General features: G+C 41.4%; 1 protein-coding gene across 1 annotated transcript; it reads left to right on the top strand.

The window, feature by feature from the left end:
• The first annotated feature begins 1,347 nt into the window (after positions 1–1,347).
• Positions 1,348–22,788, top strand: myoz3a (myozenin 3a). Its single transcript, XM_067458083.1, has 6 exons — positions 1,348–1,485; positions 2,864–2,945; positions 5,334–5,491; positions 9,213–9,375; positions 12,745–12,928; positions 22,086–22,788. Exons 2-6 carry the CDS (start codon positions 2,870–2,872, stop codon positions 22,267–22,269), a joined length of 765 nt encoding a protein of 254 aa, XP_067314184.1. The 5' UTR covers positions 1,348–1,485; positions 2,864–2,869; the 3' UTR covers positions 22,270–22,788.
• Positions 22,789–22,802: the final 14 nt, after the last annotated feature.

The following is a 22,802-nucleotide window of genomic DNA, read 5'->3' as shown; positions in this document are numbered from 1 at the left end:
TTCGCACAGATCACTCATCTTACATCAGGTTCCACAGAGCCCGACCGAAAGCTTGCCTGTGACAAGATGGCCGCCGGTGATGAAGATGGTGACTCCGCCGTAAGACATCTAGTCTTTATTATGGATATCTACGGTTATGACAACCATGACCTGAGGCTACCTGAACTGTTTCGACACAGTGCCCCCTAGTGGTCAGGAGATCTGAAAAATGGTTATTTTTGCTTATAACTTCTGAACGGTTTGGCCAAAAAGTCGGTGCAGCATTCCAGGTTGAATGATACCTAATTTTCCATATTGGCCATTCTGAATTTTGTCGTAAAATGCCATATTTTTCAAACGCATTGGCATGTCTTTATGATTACAAAACACCATGCCCTGGTGGCACTCAGTTTTTTAGGGCACCACCAATTTGGGGCAGCACCAATAAAAAAAATAAAAACTAACTTTTGACTAAATTAGGGTTATTATAATGAAACTGGGTCATGCTGAGAACATGAATACCAATTCTGCCGTAGTCTGTCGAACTACCTGTCTGCCTTTTTTTTGTGTGGAAAAACCTACTTTTTCCTACAAGCTTCTCCAAGACCACTTGTCCAATTTATATAAATTTGTTTCAACTTCAGACTATTCTGGCAAAAAAAAGTTTGGATTTCGTTTCAACAGACGAAACCATTTTCATATTCCGCATCAACAAATTTGATAGCATGATGAAAAAACTATACTGTAGGCTGTAACTCTGCAATGATTTGGCATATTGACACCAAACAAATTGTTTATGTCATTTAGTCAATTAGGACATTTAAGCTTTTATAAATGTGCCTTGGACAAAAACATTACTGGTGTGCATCTTGAGACAAAAACAATTGCACTTACATGTTTAAAGACATGCCAATGCAAGTTGCGTTCAGCTAAAACATCTCAAACATGTATTTGAGTCTAGGACTAGGCTTAAGCCTTGTCTGTGAAGCTGGGGGAAATTACATTATTAGTGATTATATCTGGTTTTTCACCCATTTTGCCTTAAATCATCTTAATATATATTTAGCTGCTCGTTGTTGCAGTTGGTCTGACACTCCTAGCCATGTTGGCATGACTTATTGTGCCTTTTTTGTGCTTGGCCTCTTAATTGCTGTTTGCAGCTATATTTTTTTATAGTTATCCTTCTTGTGAATGGACATTTTGGACTGAGTGACCATCTCCTATGACAACGAACACAAATACACAGTCACACAACATTCAGGCAGCCTTTGACTGCTCCACACGCAAAAGCGGCATCAGGTTTTTATTATGAGGGGTTGGCAGGTGTGCGTCAGGGACTAAATGCTTTGCCCCTTTTAGCTCTTGTCGTTTGGCTAAATTTGCGGCGATGATGTCATCGGCAGCACAGGCGGCGAGTCTATAGAAAGCAGCTTCACCCTTCTGCGCTCTCACACTCACAGAGATCAGCCAAGACACACAACAGCCTCATCTCCAGCACACACTCAGGTAAGCCTGAGGACAAGGGAAAGATCTGTGCATGTGTGTGTGTGTGTGTGTTGTCTGGTCATCTAATCCTCACGCCAGCTGTGTAAACAAAATCAAATCTGTAAAATCTGAAGTTTTAGGATGACAAAATGCCTCCTGTAGCTTCTATGGGAACAGATAAACTAAACTAAGCTGATAGCATTTAGTAGACCAGGAAACAATATAAATACACTTTTTTTCATAAAAATGTCTCCAATGGGAGAAAAAGCATACAGCATCTCCAGTCAAAAGATTTGGTCAAAAGGCATTCATTATTTTTTAGTCTCAAACATCTCAAATAACTTTCATTAGAGGACTATATTTACCACCTAGAGTTGATTTTGAGGGTCATTATTTTACTTTACATAAAAACACACTTTCCACCGGTTTCAAAGGCGAGGCTTAAGCTAGTCCCAGAATAACATGCATGTTTGAGCTATTTAACTGAAAGCCACTTGCACTGACATATTGTTTTGTCTCAAGATGCAACCAGTAATGTTTTTTTTCTTCTCTAAGGCACGTTTATTAAAGTTACTTACATGTCCTAATCAAACTAAGGCTTAATTCTGGCTTAATCTAAACTCTGACTGTGAAACCAGGCCAGTATGTCATGCTCTGTCATGTCAAATACCAATTCAGTATCAATTATTAAATAGGCTGTTAGCTATAAAATTAAATCAACATGCAAATCATATTTTGATGCAATACTATAATTTTATTCTTTTCAATAATTATTTTATTATTATACTAATATTTTTTTAAATATTAAAATAAAAATATGTCAAATAAAATATAACAGAGGTAACTAATACATTTATTTTTCAGTAATAAGACAATTATTTTATTATAAATAATTGTTTTTAATTTTTAATTATTTATAGAGACCATCTGTTTTTAAATATTTTATTAGTCAAATATAAAGCAATACATGTAATAAAATATACAAAAATATAAATAAATAAATAAATATCTATTACAATTTTACACAGTACTATGATTTTATAATTTTTATAATAATAAATTATTTTATTGTAAGAATGTATTTTTTAAATATTATTAAAATTAAATATTAAAATAAATACATTTAAATATACAGAATGTTACAGTTACAAAGCATTACTAGTACACAACTAGAGTAGAACTTAACACTGTATCAATTAAACACTTATTAGTAGTAATAGTATTAGCATTAATAGTAATAATAATAATACAATTAATATTATTGCATTTAATATTTATGTAATATATAATAGTCATGATAATGTTGTTATATTGTTGTTGTTGTTATTATTAACAAAATAATTTATGACACATATTTTTACTATGTAAATAATTCGCTGTGATGTTGATGTGTGTGCAGGTCGAGATGCAGAACGCACATCATAATCTCACCAAACAGAGACAGCAGCAGGCCATGATCCTGAGCAGAGAGGCAAAGGGAGGTAAGACACACACATGCACGCTCTCTCTCTCTCTCTCTCTCTCTCTTACACACACACACACACACACACACACACACACACACACACACCAGCCACCATGTCTGATCTGGCATCATGACAACTCCAGCTCAGCTGAATCCAACTCTGGAGAGGGAATTTTATAAGAATATGCCAGCATGAGTCCTGGCCGGGGGACATGAATGCCCTTATTGAAAATGCCACTTTAGGGCGAGTCCAAAGCTTTCACATCCAGACAGTCTAATAATAATCATCAGTTACAAACCGGATTCCAAAAAAGTTGGGACATTGTACAAATTGTGAATAAAAAAAGGAATCCAATAATTTACAAATTTCATAAACTTATATTTTTTTCACAACAGAATATAGATAACATATCAAATGTTGAACGTGAGACATTTTGAAATGTCATGCCAAATATTGGCTCATTTTGGATTTCATGAGAGCTACACATCCCAAAAAAGTTAGGACAGGTAGCAGTAAGAGGTCGGAAAAGTTAAATGTACATATTAGGAACAGCTGGAGGACCAAATTTGCGACTTATTAGGTCAACTGGCAACATGATTGGGTATAAAAAGAGCCTCTCAGAGTGGCAGTGTCTCTCAGAAGTCAAGATGGGCAGAGGATCACCAATTCCCCCAATGCTGTGGCGAAAAATAGGGGACCAATATCAGAAAGAGTTTCTCAGAGACAAATGGCAGAGTTTGACGTTATCATCATCTGCAGTGCAGAATATCATCCAAATATTCAGAGAATCTGAAACAATCCCTGTGTGTAAGGGTCATGGCTGGAAAACCATACTGGATGCCCATGATCTTCAGCCCTTAGACGGCACTGCATCACATACAGGAATGATACTATAATGGACATCACAACACGGGCTCAGGAATACTTCCAGAATACATTGGAACACAATCCACCGTACCATTCGCCGTCGCCGGCTAAAACTCTACAGGTCAAAAAAGAAGCCATATCTAAACATGATCCAGAAGCGCAGGCGTTTTCTCTGGGCCAAGGCTTATTTAAAATGGACTGTGGCGAAGTGGAAAACTGTTCTGTGGTCAGGCGAATCAAAAAATATATATATTTTTGGAAAACTGGGACGCCATGTCATCCGGACAAGGACAACCCAAGTTGTTATCAGCGCTCAGTTCAGAAGCTGCATCTCTGATGGTATGGGGTCGCATGAGTGTGTGTGGCATGAGCAGCTTACACATCTGGAAAGGCTCCATCAATGCTGAAAGGTATATCCCAGTTCAAGAACAACATATGCTCCCATCCAGATGCCGTCTCTTTCAGGGAAGACCTTGCATTTTCCAACATGACAATGCCAGACCACATACTGCATCAATTACAAACTCATGGCTGCGTAGAAGAAGGATCCGGATACTGAAATGGCCAGCCTGCAGTCCAGATCTTTCACCAATAGAAAACATTTGGCACATCATAAAGAGGAAGATGCGACAAAGAAGACCTAAGAAAGTTGAGCAGCTAGAAGTCTGTATTAGTCAAGAACGGGACAACATTCCTATTCCTAAACTTGAGCAGCTTGTCTCCTCAGTCCCCAGACTGTTATAAAAAGAAGAGGGGATGACACACAGGGGTAAACATGGCCTTATCCCAACTTTTTTGAGATATGATGATGCCATGGAATTTAAAATCAACTTATTTTTCCCTTAAAATTATACATTTTCTCAGTTTAAACATTTGATATGTCATCTATGTTGTATTCCGAATAAAATATTGAAATTTGAAACTTCCACATCATTGCATTCTTTATTCACAATTTGTTCAGTGTCCCAACTTTTTGGCAATCAGGTGTGTAGCTAAATAACACAACAAACGTGACATAAGAACCCAGAGACAACTAAAATGCAAGATATCAGACTGCCATCAGTCACAAAACAATGTTCTTCACCCTCTCAGGGAAAAGAAAATATACAAAGAGTATACATAGTATTTGGAATGCAAAGTCCCTCTTAATGTCACTGTCTTATTAGAACATAAAATATCACTCCAGATCTTGACCACAAGGACACCAAATTACATCATTTTGGGTCAGTGAGATTGTTTTGAAAGAAGTCTCTTCTGCTCAGAGCATTATTTCATAAAATATACTGTAAAATTGTAAACTATTGTTGCGATTTAAAACAACTGTTTTCTATGTGATTATATGGTAAAGTGTTATTTATTCCTGTGATCAAAAAATGTTTTACAGTCCCAAAACATTTTATCGGTACTAGTGTGTAGTATAAAACAATAGAAGAAAATGAAGTAATGGCACTACTCTCCATGATCGTGCGTGTGTGTGTGTGTGTGTGTGTGTGTGTGTGTGTGTGTGTGTGTGTGTGTGTGTGTGTGTGTGTGTAGGTCTGAACCTTGGGAAGAAGATCAGCGTTCCTAAGGATGTGATGATGGAGGAGCTGAACCTGAACACCAACAGAGGATCCATAATGTTCCAGGAGCGTCAGAAGAGAGTGGAGAGATACACGCTGGAGAACTCTGGAGACGGTCACACCTTCATATATGTAAGAGACATTCACGCAATTTATCAGAAAAAACACTACAGAAGAGGCATAAGTCTGATGAGTGAAGGAACAGCACACCTGCTCAACAACTCACATGATCTGAGGATGATTCATGCCTTAAGCATAAAGATATGAGTTATGCACTACAGTTTATTGCCAGACTGATTATCGCTAACAGACTAAAAGCTAAACCATAAAAAATGCATTAATTAAATAAGATATATACAGTATATATAATAGGCATAACATTATGTTCTAATATTGAGTTAGTCCCCCTTTTGCTGCTAAAACATCCCTGACCCATCAAGGCATGGACTCCACTAGACCCCTGAAGGTGTGCTGTGGTATCTGGCACCAAGATGTTAGCAGCAGATCTTTTAAATCCTGTAAGTTGTGAGGTGGGACCTCCATGGATCAGACTTGTTTGTTCAGCACATCCCACAGATGCTCGATTGGATTTAGATCTGGGGAATTTGGAGGCAGAGTCAACGCCTCAAACTCGTTGTTGTGCTCCTCAAACCATTCCTGAAGCATTTGGGGTTTGTGTCAGGAGCATTATCCTGCTGGAAGAGCCACAGTCACCAGAATACCGGTCTGCAATAATGCTTAGGTAGGTGGAGCGTGTCAAAGTAACATCCACATGGATGGAGGACCCAAGGTTTCCCAGCAGAACATTGCCCAAAGCATCACACTGCCTCTGCCGGCTCGCCTTCTTCCCATAGTGCATCCTGGGGCCATGTGTTCCCCAGGTAAGTGACACACACACACCCGGCCATCCACCTGATGTCAAGAAAACGTGATTCCTCAGACCAGGCCACCTTCTTCCATTGCTCCATGGTCCAGTTCTGATGCTCACGTGCCACTGTTGGTGCTTTCGGCGGGGTCAGGGGTCAACATGGGCACCCTGACTGATCTTAAAGATACTGACCACTGCAGACCGGGAACAGCCCACAAGAGCTGCAGTTTTGGAGATGCTCTGACCCAGTCGTCTAGCCATCACAATTTGTCTTTTGTCAAACTTGCTTAAATCATTATGCTTGCCCATTTTTCTAGCTTCTAACACATCAACTTTGAGGACACACATAAGCATATTTCATTTCAGCTATTTGCAAAGGCAACATTTAATTATTGCTTGTTATTGTTACCTATATATACACACACACACACACACACACACACACACACACACACACACACACACACATTTATATATTTATATATAACTTTTAATAAACATAACTTTTAATATATATATATATATAAAATAAAAAGTAAAATATACCAAATATTGGATACAAAATATTAAAATATTATACTATACAATAACTTAAACTTAGTAAAAAATTAAAGTAAATAAGTAAATTTAAAGTTGAAGTACTAAAATAACTAAAACTAAAAACTATAGTCATATAAAAAAATGTAATAACTAAAAATTAGTAATAATATAAAATAATCAGCTTTTTCATTAATAATTGTCTCAATGTATTATTCACAGAAATACCTGAGTGGTAGTAAGTAGAATGTGGTCCACTGAGCTATAAATACCTGAGTTATAAATACACTGAGCTATAAATACCTGAGTGGTAGTAAGTAGAAGTAGTCCACTGAGCTATTTTAAAAGTATCTAAAATTGATTAGACGAAGCCGGTGAGCTCCATAAAGCCACAGTTTCCTCTTTAATCTTATCCATCTCTTTAAAATATAATTTTGTGTCCGACTCGATCACATGATCCGCTCTGTGCTGTCGTGACTCTGGACCGACTCGATCACATGATCCGCTCTGTGCTGTCGTGTCTCTGGACGACTCGATCACATGATCCGCTCTGTGCTGTCGTGTCTCTGGACCGACTCGATCACATGATCCGCTCTGTGCTGTCGTGTCTCTGGACCGACTCGATCACATGATCCGCTCTGTGCTGTCGTGTCTCTGGACCGACTCGCTCTGTGCTGTCGTGTCTCTGGACCGACTCGATCACATGATCCGCTCTGTGCTGTCTTGACTCTGGACCGACTCGATCACATGATCCACTGTGTGCTGTCGTGTCTCTGGACCGACTCGATCACATGATCCGCTCTGTGCTGTCGTGACTCTGGGCCGACTCAATCACATGATCCACTGTGTGCTGTCGTGACTCTGGACCGACTCGATCACATGATCCACTCTGTGCTGTCGTGACTCTGGACCGACTCTATCACATGATCCGCTCTGTGCTGTCGTGACTCTGGACCGACTCGATCACATGATCCGCTCTGTGCTGTCGTGACTCTGGACCGACTCGATCACATGATCCGCTCTGTGCTGTCGTGACTCTGGACCGACTCGATCACATGATCCGCTCTGTGCTGTCGTGACTCTGGACCGACTCGATCACATGATCCGCTCTGTGCTGTCGTGTCTCTGGACGACTCGATCACATGATCCGCTCTGTGCTGTCGTGTCTCTGGACCGACTCGATCACATGATCCGCTCTGTGCTGTCGTGTCTCTGGACCGACTCGATCACATGATCCGCTCTGTGCTGTCGTGTCTCTGGACCGACTCTATCACATGATCCGCTCTGTGCTGTCGTGTCTCTGGACCGACTCGATCACATGATCCGCTCTGTGCTGTCTTGACTCTGGACCGACTCGATCACATGATCCACTGTGTGCTGTCGTGTCTCTGGACCGACTCGATCACATGATCCGCTCTGTGCTGTCGTGACTCTGGGCCGACTCAATCACATGATCCACTGTGTGCTGTCGTGACTCTGGACCGACTCGATCACATGATCCACTCTGTGCTGTCGTGACTCTGGACCGACTCTATCACATGATCCGCTCTGCGCTGTCATGACTCTGGGCCGACTCGATCACATGATCCGCTCTGTGCTGTCGTGACTCTGGACCGACTCGATCACATGATCCGCTCTGTGCTGTCGTGTCTCTGGACCGACTCCACCACATGATCCGCTCTGTCCTGTCGTGACTCTGGACCGTCTTGTTCACATGATCCGCTCTGAGCTGTCGTGACTCTGGACCGACTCGATCACAAGATCCGCTCTGTGCTGTCGTGTCTCTGGACCGACTCGATCACATGATCCGCTCTGTGCTGTCGTGTCTCTGGACCGACTCGATCACATGATCCGCTCTGTGCTGTCGTGACTCTGGACCGACTCGATCACATGATCCGCTCTGTGCTGTCGTGACTCTGGACCGACTCGTTCACATGATCCGCTCTGTGCTGTCGTGACTCTGGACCGACTCGTTCACATGATCCGCTCTGTGCTGTCGTGACTCTGGACCGACTCGATCACATGATCCGCTCTGTGCTGTCGTGACTCTGGACCGACTCGTTCACATGATCTGCTCTGTGCTGTCGTGACTCTGGACCGACTCGATCACATGATCTGCTCTGTGCTGTCATGACTCTGGACCGACTCGATCACATGAACTTTGCCAATGTTTAAGAGCACACTAGCTTAGGCAACAGAAAGGCTCATAATAAAAGCCAATAAAACTTATATTTTGATTTCATGGGAACTTTAAATCCCCAGAATGTCACCTGGAATTGCTTTAATGAGGTAATAAAACTGCATATACCAGTCTCACATTCTTTTGCTCCAAACTGCAATGTCTGATTACATAAAACATGTTTGTCCATTACAAAAAGTTTGAAGGTCTTGCAATTATGCTTTACAAGACATTGAACAAACTTTTCCATCCTGAAACTCTTCCATCAGAACGACATGGATCAGAATCAAATCCAGAACCAGAACCACATGATGACAGACATGCAGGGAGGGAAAGAAAACCTGCTGTATCCAGTGGCCGGCAAACACAGTCTCGTCACCAGCCTGAAGAACACAGTGGCCAAGAAAGGAACCCCAAACGTCCTCGCACCAGGTACACAAACTCCTATCGCTTCTAGCAGTTCAGTCTTTGCTCATGATGTTTTGTTTTTAATACCACAGCTCTTTTGACCAACATTACTAATATCCAAGAGATTTGATGTAACTTCTCACACATGGGTTTGGATAATTACATTATATCTAGTGCTGCAACGACGCGTCGACGTCATCGATGACGTCGACTACGGAAATACGTCGACGTTCGTGAAATGCGTCGACGCGTCGTGTCAGACGTTCATCTCGCGTAATGTTGGCTTCTGCTCCTGGTTCTATCACAAAAACCTAGACAGCGAATATCAAAAGTATGGGAATACTTTAAACAGAGGCCAAACAGTGTTTCCCACACATAGACTAATTTGTGGCGGACTGCCACATAATCAATAACGGCCGCCACATTCGTCATTCATTCATTTTTACGCTATTTAAAAGACGCACGCATATTCGTTTAGCTGCATTTCCTTAAATTCTCTCTCCGCCCTTTTGCGCGTCTCTTACTCACTCACTCACTCTCTCTCTCACACACACACACACACACACACACACACACGCGCGTGGGTTGCATCGACCGTAAAACAAGTTTTATTGCATTTTGGCGCATTTAGTGTCACACAGCTTTTAAAACCAGAGCAGTTGAATAACAAAGTTGCGACACGCCTTCATCACGAGGTTACGGCGCTCATTATAATTCTAAACAAACCAGCGCGGTGTCAATCAATACAGACCAGTGTTTCCCAACCGGGATCCCGAGCAAAAGATGCCGGGACGCACTTACGCCGCGGTTCATCTCACATCTGATGACGCATCTTTAAATATGGGTTGTAACTTGAAAATAATGCTGTATGTTTCTGTCGATGGATACGTGCTGACTCCTCAGGTATACACTACAACAACAGCGATAATAAAAGAAAAACGTGGGCAAAACGGTCTCTCTTTGTAAACTTTATAAAACGCATGCGAGTGCTGCTGTAGCCTACGTCCGAATATGAGCAGTCATTTTCACAGTCATCACCCCCGTGTAGCCAGGAGACGCGAATGAGAAGATCTGTCTCTGTGCACTCATCCCAAAGCGCGCAAATATTGAGTTATCTTTCAAATCCTGTGCTTAAACGGACAAACTCACAAAAAGTATGTCAAAATGTCATAGCCTACTCGCCTTAAGTGAACTTTATACAGAAAATACGACGACTATCCGTGGGTCTTAAAGGGGCAGTAGCCTTCACTGCTGTCTGTTTAATGTCAAACAAAAGATAAAGACATCACTCACTGCTCCTGACTGAATAGCTTTTGTAAGTTTAATAACGATTTTTTTTTTTAATTTTAAACAGTTAAATGTGTTGTTATTTTACTTTTGATTACTTCATTCCATTTCTCTAAAAACTAATGTTAGACCTACCTGAAAATCCTGAAAAGCATTGTTTATTTTATTCTCATCTTTGCTCAATAGTATTTATTTGTGCTGCTGCTTCTATTTAAGTTATCTGTTCTTTTTTCTTTATTTTCATTTGACAGTAGTCCTTTTTCCCCTGAACATAGCAAATACAGAACTGTACTGAAACGTGAACCTAAAACCGTGATACAAAGCGAACTGTGAGCAGTCTGTACTGTTACACCTCTAGCGTAACTTATGTAAGGGGGTGCCACAGAATTTTGAAAAATGTCAAACGGTAAAAAAATTAATCGTTAGATTAGTCGACTAATCGAAAAAATAATCGTTAGATTAGTCGACAGAAAAAATAATCGTTAGTTGCAGCTCTAATTATATCACATAACACATAGTAAATATGTACCTGTTGTTCAAGCTCAGGGTCAGTGACTTGAGTAGCCTAGAAATCTAGACGCACCCTAGCGGCAGCAAATTTAATTTGCCCGCAAGTGTCGTCTAGGAACTCTTAATACCTCTGAGCTGTGTTCCTCAAAATCTGGACGGCCCAATCACATCATGTATAGAGTCGGCAGGCGGGGCCATAATGACGACGGCCGAGTTGCGTTTGCGTGCTTCTAGTAAACACAAAAACTGGCGAACGGCGGCGGTCTTTCGAATCAGCTCTGACCGCGACTCTGGAAGACTTGGAGTTAAGCTTTTCTCTGAGAAAAGAACAAAGAACGGCACTGAAGTCATTCTTAAAAAGGGAAGATGTGTTCAGAGTTTAGCCGACCGGATATGGCGAATGTTTAATCAGTCAACGAGCTCTGCTTCACCTTCGTTGCTCTGGTTGGTGTAGCGCTATCCTATCGCGTGCAGAGGGAGTTTGACAGACAGCCGTTTATCCACCCCTCGGATTGAGCTGTCAATGGTGAGTTTCCAGACCAAACATCTTGATGTGGGTCTGGCTTGTCAGGCTATGACTTGAGCAAACCTAAATCCCAAAGTATCCTCTGATACCTCATTTAAATATTAATTCACAACATCGCAGAAATCACACAGCAGTGAACCAAAAACCACAGCGAGCTAATGTGAATCATACATTCATATAAATGTTAAATGGTCTTAGTAAGATTAATACATTGTTAATAATGTTAATAAACCTGATTCAAAGTCAGTACACATAAAAACTTAGACTGCAAAAATTACTCTCTTTTGTTCTACAGTAAAATATCTAAAAATCCCTAAAACAAGATAAATGTACTTGAGAATTTTTTTTTTTATATATATATATAATTTTCAGTAATTTTAAATAAAGGTTAAGTAAAATAAAATATAGATATTAAAAGAAAAACTTAAACTTAAAAAAACAACAATGAAAAAAACTGAAATAAGATTGAAGTTCTCTTTAAAATTATTAAAACTGTATATTATTAATAATGTAAAATTATAAAAAATATTTAAGTAATAAAAAAAATATAACATTACAAAATTACTAAAACTTAAAGTCTTAAATACTATAACTATAAGACATAGATATATAATAAAAACAAATGAATATATTATGTAGTACATTTATCTTGCTTCTGTGTCTGTTAACTGGAAAAAAACAGAACTAGTTGTTAAGAAAATTATTTTTGCAGTGTGTAAGAGGAATATTGTACACATTTCTGATGTCTTTGACAGCAGCTTCAGACTTCATGTATGTAATGAGCTATTATCATTAGCTTTCCTCTGCTGCTCATAATTAACTCTGTCTAATGTTCTTCTCCGTCTGTGGATCCCTTAATAAACATCCATCTCCTGTTTCCGTCTCCTTATCTGCCTGTTGCCCCTGAAGGGACAGACAGGTCCGAATAATTTCCGCTAATGCGTTTGCGTGCTAGTCCTGTGCGAACCCTATGAGCTAAACACTGTAGCATGCTAGAATGTGCTTTGGGACAGCAAAGCTCCCTCTATAATTGGCCCTATGAATCACGAAGCACCATCCTGTCCTTTTAGGCTACTCCGGACCGCTAAGGGAGATCCCTCGAGAGAAATTCAACGCCACAGTGATCCCGAAGTCTTATTGTTCCCCGTGGCAGGAAGCCCTGGGAGAAAGTGAAGAGCTTCTCTCCTCACTCAACACTCAGATACCGCAACCGCCACAGAAACTCCCACCAGCGAACTACAGGTGCTTTAACAGGTAAGACGACAATACAAAAACAAACCATAGGCTGTGTCCAAAATCACATAATCAGGTACTTATTTTGAACAATTACTTTGCAGACGCCAAAAAAAAAAGTTCTATATATACCGATCATGCATAACATTTTGACCGGGTGAAGTGAACAACACTGATTATAACTAATAACAGGCAGCAAGTGAACATTTTGTCCTCAGACTTGATGTGTTAGAAGCAGGAAAAATGTGCAAGTGTAAGGATTTGAGCGAGTTTGACAAGGGCCAAATTGGGACGGCTAGACGACTGGGTCAGAGCATCTCCAAAACTGCAGCTCTTGTGGGCTGTTCCCGGTCTGCAGTGGTCAGTATCTATCAAAAGTGCTCCAAGGAAGGAACAGTGGAGAACCGGACACAGGGTCATGGGCGGCCAAGGCTCATTGATGCACGTGGGGAGCGAAGGCTGGCCCGTATGGTCCGATCAAAAAGACAAGCTAATGTAGCTTATATTGCTCAAGAAGTTAATGCTGGTTCTGATAGAAAGGTGTCAGAATACACAGTTCATCACAGATTGTTGCGTATGGGGCTGCATAGCCGCTGACCAGTCAGGGTGCCCATGTTGACCCCTGACCCCGCCGAAAGCACCAACAGTGGCACGTGAGCATCAGAACTGGACCACGGAGCAATGGAAGAAGGTGGCCTGGTCTGAGGAATCACGTTTTCTTTTACATCACGTGGATGGCAGGATGCATGTGCGTCAATTACCTGGGGAACACATGGCACCAGGATGCACTATGGGAAGAAGGTAAGCTGGCGGAGGCAGTAGGATGCTTTGGGCAATGTTCTGCTGGGAAATCTTGGGTGTTCCCTGGTGGCTGTGGCTCTTCCAGCAGGATAATGCTCCTTCCACAAAGCAGAAATAATTCAGGAATGGTTTGAGGAGCACAACAACGAGTTTGAGGTGTTGAGGCCTCCATATTCTCCAGATCTCAATCCAATCGAGCATCTGTGGGACGTGCAAAACAAACAAGTTCAATCCATGGAGGCCCCACCTCACACCTTACAGGACTTAAATGATCTGCTACTAACATCTTGGTGCCAGATACCACAACACCTTCAGGGGTCTAGTGGAGTCCATGCCTCGATGGGTCAGGACTGTTTTGGCAGCAAAAGGCAGACCAACACAATATTAGGAAGGAGGTCATAATCTTATGCCTGATCGGTGTAGTATGAATGAAATCTGGATGTAGTACATTCATTATGTTGTCATTATCATGTGAACTACCAGTGTCAGTTGCCTCGCTTCACTGCTATGCATAAATGCTCTCCTGATTTTCCACACAAAAATATTTTCTTCGCCAAAAAAAATCTTCAGTTCGCTCGCAAAGAACTCAAAAGTTTTGCCATCAATGCAAAGTTGTTTTGTCCATCCCCATGGCTCTTTAGGAGCTCTGTATCATTATGACATACTAAGGGTGCGTTTCAATCAGCCCCCTAGTTCAGTTCAGCACAGGTCAGAGAGTCATTTCAGTCGCAGAAACCTTCCAGGGATACGTACGCTTTTTTAAAAAGTCCCACAATTCCCTGTGAAAACCAATAGCATCGATGCTCACTATGTTCCTTTAATTGCGTTGAAACACAATAGACAATAACATTAACATACATCACTACACAGGTAATGAACTAGCTGACATTTATAATTTATTTACAGTTGAAATATTGTATGTAAACATAAGCCAAGTGTTTATCATGATGTACTTTAAATGACATTACCAAATAATATAATAAAGATATCAGTTCTGCAGTTGTTCATAAATACCAGTAGTGATGCTGTACAAAGAGGATGTTGTCATATCTCCAGAAATCATCAGTGTCCCAAAGTGAGTCCTTCCTTAAAAGTGCTTGTCCCTGTTAAACTTGACTTGGTTTTTAGGTGGACTGGTGCAACTGACGCTTGAAAGCTGCGTAGCTCCAGCTAAACATCTCCTAAAGGAATAAACGTGCATTTAAACACATTTGCAATTGGTGATTTCAGTCAGTTCCTACTATTTTTTGTGCATTAAAACCTTAAAAAAAATAATCAGATGATATGAATGTTGTCATTGTCCAACAGCAATGTTCCAGGGACTTTTTTTGCTTGAAACAATTTTTACTGACAACTGTTGCATATTTATTATTATTTTTGGCCTTTTTTAAATGACTGATAGAGTACACATTTCAGATAATCAGAATCAGAATCAGAATCAGAAAGAGCTTTATTGCCAAGTGTGCTTTCACACACAAGGAATTTTTTTTGGTGCTGAAGCTTCCAGTGCACATAAACAATACAATACAACACGGTAATAAAAAATTCTAAGAAGAAAAATATGAAGAAAAATATGAACAGTATAAGGTCACGGTTACGTTTAGTCAGAAGACATAGATTATGAGCATTTACAGTATTTGGGTGGAGAGAATAAATATAAATAATAAATAATATAAGTAATATAAGTAATCACCTGAGTTTAGGAGATATTGCACTAAAAAGTGGGAATAATTGCACTTACAGGCATTTGCCTTGGGGGGGGGGGGGGGGGGGGGGTTAACTGTTCAAGAGGGAAATGGCCTGTGGGAAGAAACTGTTCCTATGCCTAGATGTTCTAGTGGCCAGTGATCGGAGTCGCCGTCCTGACGGTAACAGTTCAAACAAGAGGTGTCCGGGGTGAGTGGAGTCTGTGATGATTTTACCCGCTCTCTTCCTCACTCTGGAAGAGTACAGGGCGGTTGGCAGTTTGGCACCAATAATCCTCTCTGCAGTCCGGATGGTACGTTGCAGTCTCCTGATGTCTGATTTGGTAGGTGAACCAAACCAGACAGTGATGGAGGTGCATATAACAGACTCAATGACAGCTGAGTAGAACTGAATCAGCAGGTCCTGTGGCAGGTTGAACTTCCTCAGCTGACGAAGGAAGTACAGTCTCTGCTGAGCCTTTTTCACATTGGAGTCAATGTGATTGTATATTGACAATAATGACAGGGAAGTGGAAGTAAAAAGATAAAGCAAGTCATTAGTAAGTCACCTTGGATAAAAGTGTCTGCTAAATAAGGACCCACTTTATATTAGGTGGCCTTAACTACTATGTACTAACATTTTAATTAATCATTTGATACAATGCACTTATTGTGTACATACATGTTTTTACATTGTACTTACATTTTGAAAATACTAGCATGTAATTACGTCTGTAATTTCTGTAGTTACATTCGTAATAATAGAGTTGGTACTTCCCTTACACCTAACCTACCCTTAAACTGACCCACACCACCACACCTGACCCTAACTCTACCCTTAAACTGACCCACACCACCACACCTGTCCCTAACTCTACCCTTAAACTGACCCACACCACCACACCTGACCCTAACTCTACCCTTAAACTGACCCACACCACCACACCTGACCCTAACTCTACCCTTAAACAGACCCACACCACCACACCTGTCCCTAACTCTACCCTTAATCTGACCCACACCACCACACCTGTCCCTAACTCTACCCTTAAACTGACCCACACCACCACACCTGTCCCTAACTCTACCCTTAAACTGACCCACACCACCACACCTGTCCCTAACTCTACCCTTAAACTGACCCACACCACCACACCTGACCCTAACTCTACCCTTAAACTGACCCACTCCACCACACCTGTCCCTAACTCTACCCTTAAACTGACCCACACCACCACACCTGACCCTAACTCTACCCTTAAACTGACCCACACCACCACACCTGTCCCTAACTCTACCCTTAAACTGACCCACTCCACCACACCTGTCCCTAACTCTACCCTTAATCTGACCCACACCACCACACCTGTCCCTAACTCTACCCTTAAACTGACCCACACCACCACACCTGACCCTAACTCTACCCTTAAACTGACCCACACCACCACACCTGTCCCTAACTCTACCCTTAAACTGACCCACACCACCACACCTGACCCTAACTCTACCCTTAATCTGACCCACCCTTAAACTGACCCACACCACCACACCTGACCCTAACTCTACCCTTAAACTGATCCACACCACCACACCTGACCCTAACTCTACCCTTAAACTGACCCACACCACCACACCTGACCCTAACTCTACCCTTAAACTGACCCACACCACCACACCTGACCCTAACTCTACCCTTAAACTAATCCACACCACCACACCTGACCCTAACTCTACCCTTAAACTGACCCACACCACCACACCTGACCCTAACTCTACCCTTAATCTGACCCACACCACCACACCTTACCCTAACTCTACCCTTAATCTGACCCACACCACCACACCTGACCCTAACTCTACCCTTAAACTGACCCACACCACCACACCTGTCCCTAACTCTACCCTTAAACTGACCCACACCACCACACCTGACCCTAACTCTACCCTTAATCTGACCCACACCACCACACCTGACCCTAACTCTACCCTTAAACTGACCCACACCACCACACCTGTCCCTAACTCTACCCTTAAACTGACCCACACCACCACACCTGACCCTAACTCTACCCTTAAACTAATCCACACCACACCTGACCCTAACTCTATCCTTAAACTGACCCACACCACCACACCTGTCCCTAACTCTACCCTTAATCTGACCCACACCACCACACCTGACCCTAACTCTACCCTTAAACTAATCCACACCACACCTGACCCTAACTCTATCCTTAAACTGACCCACACCACCACACCTGACCCTAACTCTACCCTTAATCTGACCCACACCACCACACCTGACCCTAACTCTACCCTTAAACTGACCCACACCACCACACCTGTCCCTAACTCTACCCTTAAACTGACCCACACCACCACACCTGACCCTAACTCTACCCTTAAACTAATCCACACCACACCTGACCCTAACTCTATCCTTAAACTGACCCACACCACCACACCTGTCCCTAACTCTACCCTTAAACTGACCCACACCACACCTGACCCTAACTCTACCCTTAAACTGACCCACACCACCACACCTGTCCCTAACTCTACCCTTAAACTGACCCACACCACACCTGACCCTAACTCTATCCTTAAACTGACCCACACCACCACACCTGTCCCTAACTCTACCCTTAATCTGACCCACACCACCACACCTGACCCTAACTCTACCCTTAAACTAATCCACACCACACCTGACCCTAACTCTATCCTTAAACTGACCCACACCACCACACCTGACCCTAACTCTACCCTTAATCTGACCCACACCACCACACCTGACCCTAACTCTACCCTTAAACTGACCCACACCACCACACCTGTCCCTAACTCTACCCTTAAACTGACCCACACCACCACACCTGACCCTAACTCTACCCTTAAACTAATCCACACCACACCTGACCCTAACTCTATCCTTAAACTGACCCACACCACCACACCTGTCCCTAACTCTACCCTTAAACTGACCCACACCACACCTGACCCTAACTCTACCCTTAAACTGACCCACACCACCACACCTGTCCCTAACTCTACCCTTAAACTGACCCACACCACCACACCTGTCCCTAACTCTATACTCGTATCCCACCTCAATATCAGCAAAAGTGTTTTACAGTACAATTTGAACACAGTAAGTAAAGTACATTGTACTTATTTTCTTAAGTACAGAGTACTTTAGGCCACCTAATGTAAAATGGGGCCCTAAACAAATGCATGTAAAAAATAATGCAAAAATAATAATAATAATAATAATGCAAGGTACATTCAAACTTACATAATCCAACCTGCCAAACGACTAACCAAAGGAATTGAGAGTTTTGAAAGTGCAAATCTGATTGAAAACCTAGAGCTGGACGGCTGAAACAAAAAAGAAAGAGTTACATCAGTCATAATAACGTGACACATAATACTGCGGCCCATGTAAGGGTTGGGACATCCGAGCACGATTGGGATTTCCCTATTACGATTTCTTTATTTGGGAGGGATTAAAGTCTATTCTCCGCAGTACCAGAAAACGGAGGCAAAACATGATACGAGAAGTGGCCTTGAGGGTCGCGGAGAGGTTTCGGCACATTAGCTTCTTGCGTGATTGATTACGTGCCTAAAATAGACCCAACAAGACTAATCCACACTATCAAATGATGAAGTGCTCTTAAGAGAGCCGCAATGTTTCCACTGCGTCTTCCCATTTGAAACGAGAGCCGCAAAGGAGCGGATGACTGAGGAACTATTTAAGGAACTGCCGGCACACAAGATACAATCGAGAATTGCGTCATCATGTCAAGTCAAATCCAGAGGCAAGAATATCTTGAGTTGGCAGGTCTGGCTCCATTAAGTGACATATAGCTCTGAAACTGGACAAGATTGCATGCAGTTTCTCTGAAGCATTCCAGATAAGCTCTTGTATTGAATGCCCACTTTACACCATCGAGACAAGAAGAATAAACCATTTAATCTCACTGAATACTTATAAAATATTCACATTATGGATGTCTACTGGATACACTTTTCACTACTCTAAAAAATGTTGGGTTGTTTTAACCCAGTGATTGGGTTGGTTTAATCCTGCGGTTCGGTTAAATATTAGCTTAAGACAACCCAATCGCTGGGTTAAAACAACCAAACTGCTGGGTTAGTCCATATTTGACCCAACATTGGGTTGTTTTTTACCCAGAATTTTTTTGAGTGTAGGTTTCAGCCTTCCTTCCACACAGACACAGAGAGCAGATCAATTATTGTATGTTTTCAATTTATTGTAGTGTGGATTGTGAAAACAGAGGTATTTTAAAACAATGACGTTTAGTCATGTGACATATTGTAGTGATCGATATGTTTACACCTATGTGAGTTTAGAAGAAAAGGTTCCTTGTAGAATCATTAAGGATTCTGTCAGGCACATCATATATAGAACATTTTAATTAATTAATTAATTAATATTTACCTTTAATTATGTTCTATGAATAAAAAGCTTGTAAATAGCTAGACTAAAATAAACGCAATCAAGACATCTCTCCTTATTCAGAACCAGGGACTAAAACTTTTTGCCAGACCTGCCCGTGGCTGGTGACTTAAATTTTACCGGTCATTAAACTATTTTTGCAAAAACAGCCAGATATGACACCAAATTTTAGAAACTGGCAGTGAAAATTCCTAATTCTCAATACCATAGCTAAAACTATTAGCCTAACTAATATACATTTAAAGCATTATTAAAGACAAGTAAAGAGTAGTTTCCAGGTGGCCTGTTTGTCCAGTCGAACTTAGCCCCGCCCACAACATTTGAGGTCAGAAAGTTCTGTCTGGACTTGATTCATTGTGGGGCAACTATGCTCGAACCAGAGCTGCTTGGACCAATCAAATATTCAGGGCGGGCTTTATTCGATTATGGACAGATGATCAACAGTAATGTAATCATCCTCGTCACCAAAGAGCGCTTGGGGTGAATTCGTTCTAATCCTAATCGGAGTACTTGTTCATGTATGCATTCACCTTTACTATTTCTCTAAAAAATTATGATCGTGTTGGTAACTACTCCATGTATCCTTAAATTCTTTTCACAATACCGGCAAATAACATTTACATGCTTCTCCTTCTACTTCTACTTCTACATCTTCCACTGCTTGCAGTTCAGTTCTGTTGACAACGTTGTGTCGCTCGTCACTTACTCCGTTGCTCTGATTGGTTGTATGTCTATCCAATTGAGTGCAGAGGCGTTTTCTTTCCTGGTTTGGTTGAAACACGTCCCATAATCGCAGCCCAATGGAGCAGAATCAGACTCATATTCTGACTACAATGCAAGTATGACGATGTCAGGCTAGTTTCCAAGTAGAGACATTAAAGGAAGTGATTTTGGCCAAAACTGGTACTGAAATCACTTTCAAATGACTGTACAGCTGTGTCTCCCCCTCCCCCTGACTCGAGGTTGCCAGATTGGCTGCAGGATCAGCAGGAACGTTTGTAGCTGCAGCTGTGGTAACTAGAGCAGATCTGGCAACCAGGATGGCCAAACACTACTGACTTCTGATTGGTCGATAGCTGGAGGGCGGAGCTTCAGGCCAAAACACAACATGTCAACATCAACATCAGTTGAGGGCTGCAACAACAACTTTTAAATGACAATATCCTGGTCGGACTTGATTTGTATTTGAAATTAACATGAATTCTTAATGTCTAGTGACATATCAGGGCCATTTATGATTAATTGAAATTAATTTCTTAGATACAGCTCCTTTCAATAAAGTAATCAAATGTAAAATAACACTGGATAGTCTTCATCAGAAATATAAGGCTGCCGTCACTAAGACCTAATGCACAGATCCAATATATTGATACTGTACACATGCGCTGTCTTTCTCGACTGTTTACGTTCACTGGAAGCCATAACTGACAGAGTTTCCTAAGAAACTTGCAAAGACAAAAACTTTTCCCCATAATTTTGTTCGAATGTCTTTGCAAGCACAAGACGACATGAAACATAACTAATTTCTGTATTTGCGACACAATCTGAGATGCGGCTTTGGATGTGTGCGCACACTAAACTTCTCACACAGTGTATGAGTAACAAATTTAGTTCTCTTTTGCATCTTCAAGTGCTTAAATATTTAAATGGTGGATTAAACTTCAAAGCATGATGATGCACCACATTTGTTAATGTTCTCATAAAAATGTCACCGGTCAACTGGCGACTGTTTCATATTCTCGCTGATTTTTACTCTCATTTGGCTCTTGGTGAGCCCTGTATAGAACCTTTTCGGCATAAAGGGTTCATTCCCAATGAATTGTATGTGCTTTCACTTCAGTGTTGCTAAAGATTCATATTACATTCCAGCAAAAATGTACTCGCAATTGTTGTCCTGCAACTAAACATGAGGGCGATTGTGTTTTAGACGATTGATTGCAATGTAGCGGGATATTTTGCTAATGAAATGAATGTGCCAGACGAATAGTGTGCCTTCTTTAATCTCTAAAAATGTTTAATTCTATAACTTTATTACGCCTGGTTTCTCGGTATCACCTCAGTGAACTTTCATTGTTTTATGCATGTGCAGTAAGATGATTTAAGCATGTTTAAGTATGGAGGAAACGGAAACACTGTTTTCAAACGTATCCAGATTAATACAGGTGTAGCCTTTTAGATTCTGCTCATCTCCATCGTTTGGTTTTTATTTTAGAGCCGCGGTGCCATTTGGAGGTCCTGTGAGCAGTCAGAGGGTGATTCCTGTGATTGGGTTTGAAGCTCTGGAGACTCAAAATCTTCCTGACATGACCTTGGCCACCATGTCCAAACGACGCAACTTCAACAGAGCCCCGCGGGGATGGGGCATCGGATACTCGCCCGAGTCAAATGACCTGTGAGCTCCAACGCTGATCCACAGCTGTAACATTAGAGGAAAAGACTGTCGCACCGTAAAGACCTGCGCTTTGCACTTTCGGACTGTCCCATTAAGTTCCCTGCAGGTGAAAAGCCAGAGAGCAGCTGGGAGAGCAAAAACTAAATTTAAACAACATAAAAATGATCAGGATGAGGAGGAGGCTTTATCTCAGTGCTGGATGAAGGAAGTCTTGCTTGCTCTCCTAAAACAAGACAAATCTGTTAACACTGTTATCTATACAATAAGAAATTAATCTATGATTCAGAATTTCAAAATACTGGCATTTCATGCAAATACTTGTTGTTCATGGTAGTGTTTCAAGATTGCAGCATTCAGTGACCCCTAAAATGTGTTTGGTCACTTTAGGCACATGGAAAATGTGCATGTGACATTGCATTAGAGGACTAAATATCAAATACCAAAATATTTTTGTCAAATGTTTTGCTTGTAAAATATGTTTTTGCAGCTTTCTTATAAGAAATGACATGCGTTGACATTTTTTATCTAATGCAACAG

Source organism: Pseudorasbora parva, chromosome 11 (assembly GCF_024679245.1).
Source record: "Pseudorasbora parva isolate DD20220531a chromosome 11, ASM2467924v1, whole genome shotgun sequence".
Classification (NCBI taxonomy): domain Eukaryota; kingdom Metazoa; phylum Chordata; class Actinopteri; order Cypriniformes; family Gobionidae; genus Pseudorasbora; species Pseudorasbora parva.
The sequence above is the reverse complement of the archived record's forward strand: the minus strand, read 5'-3'. Positions and strand labels throughout refer to the sequence as shown.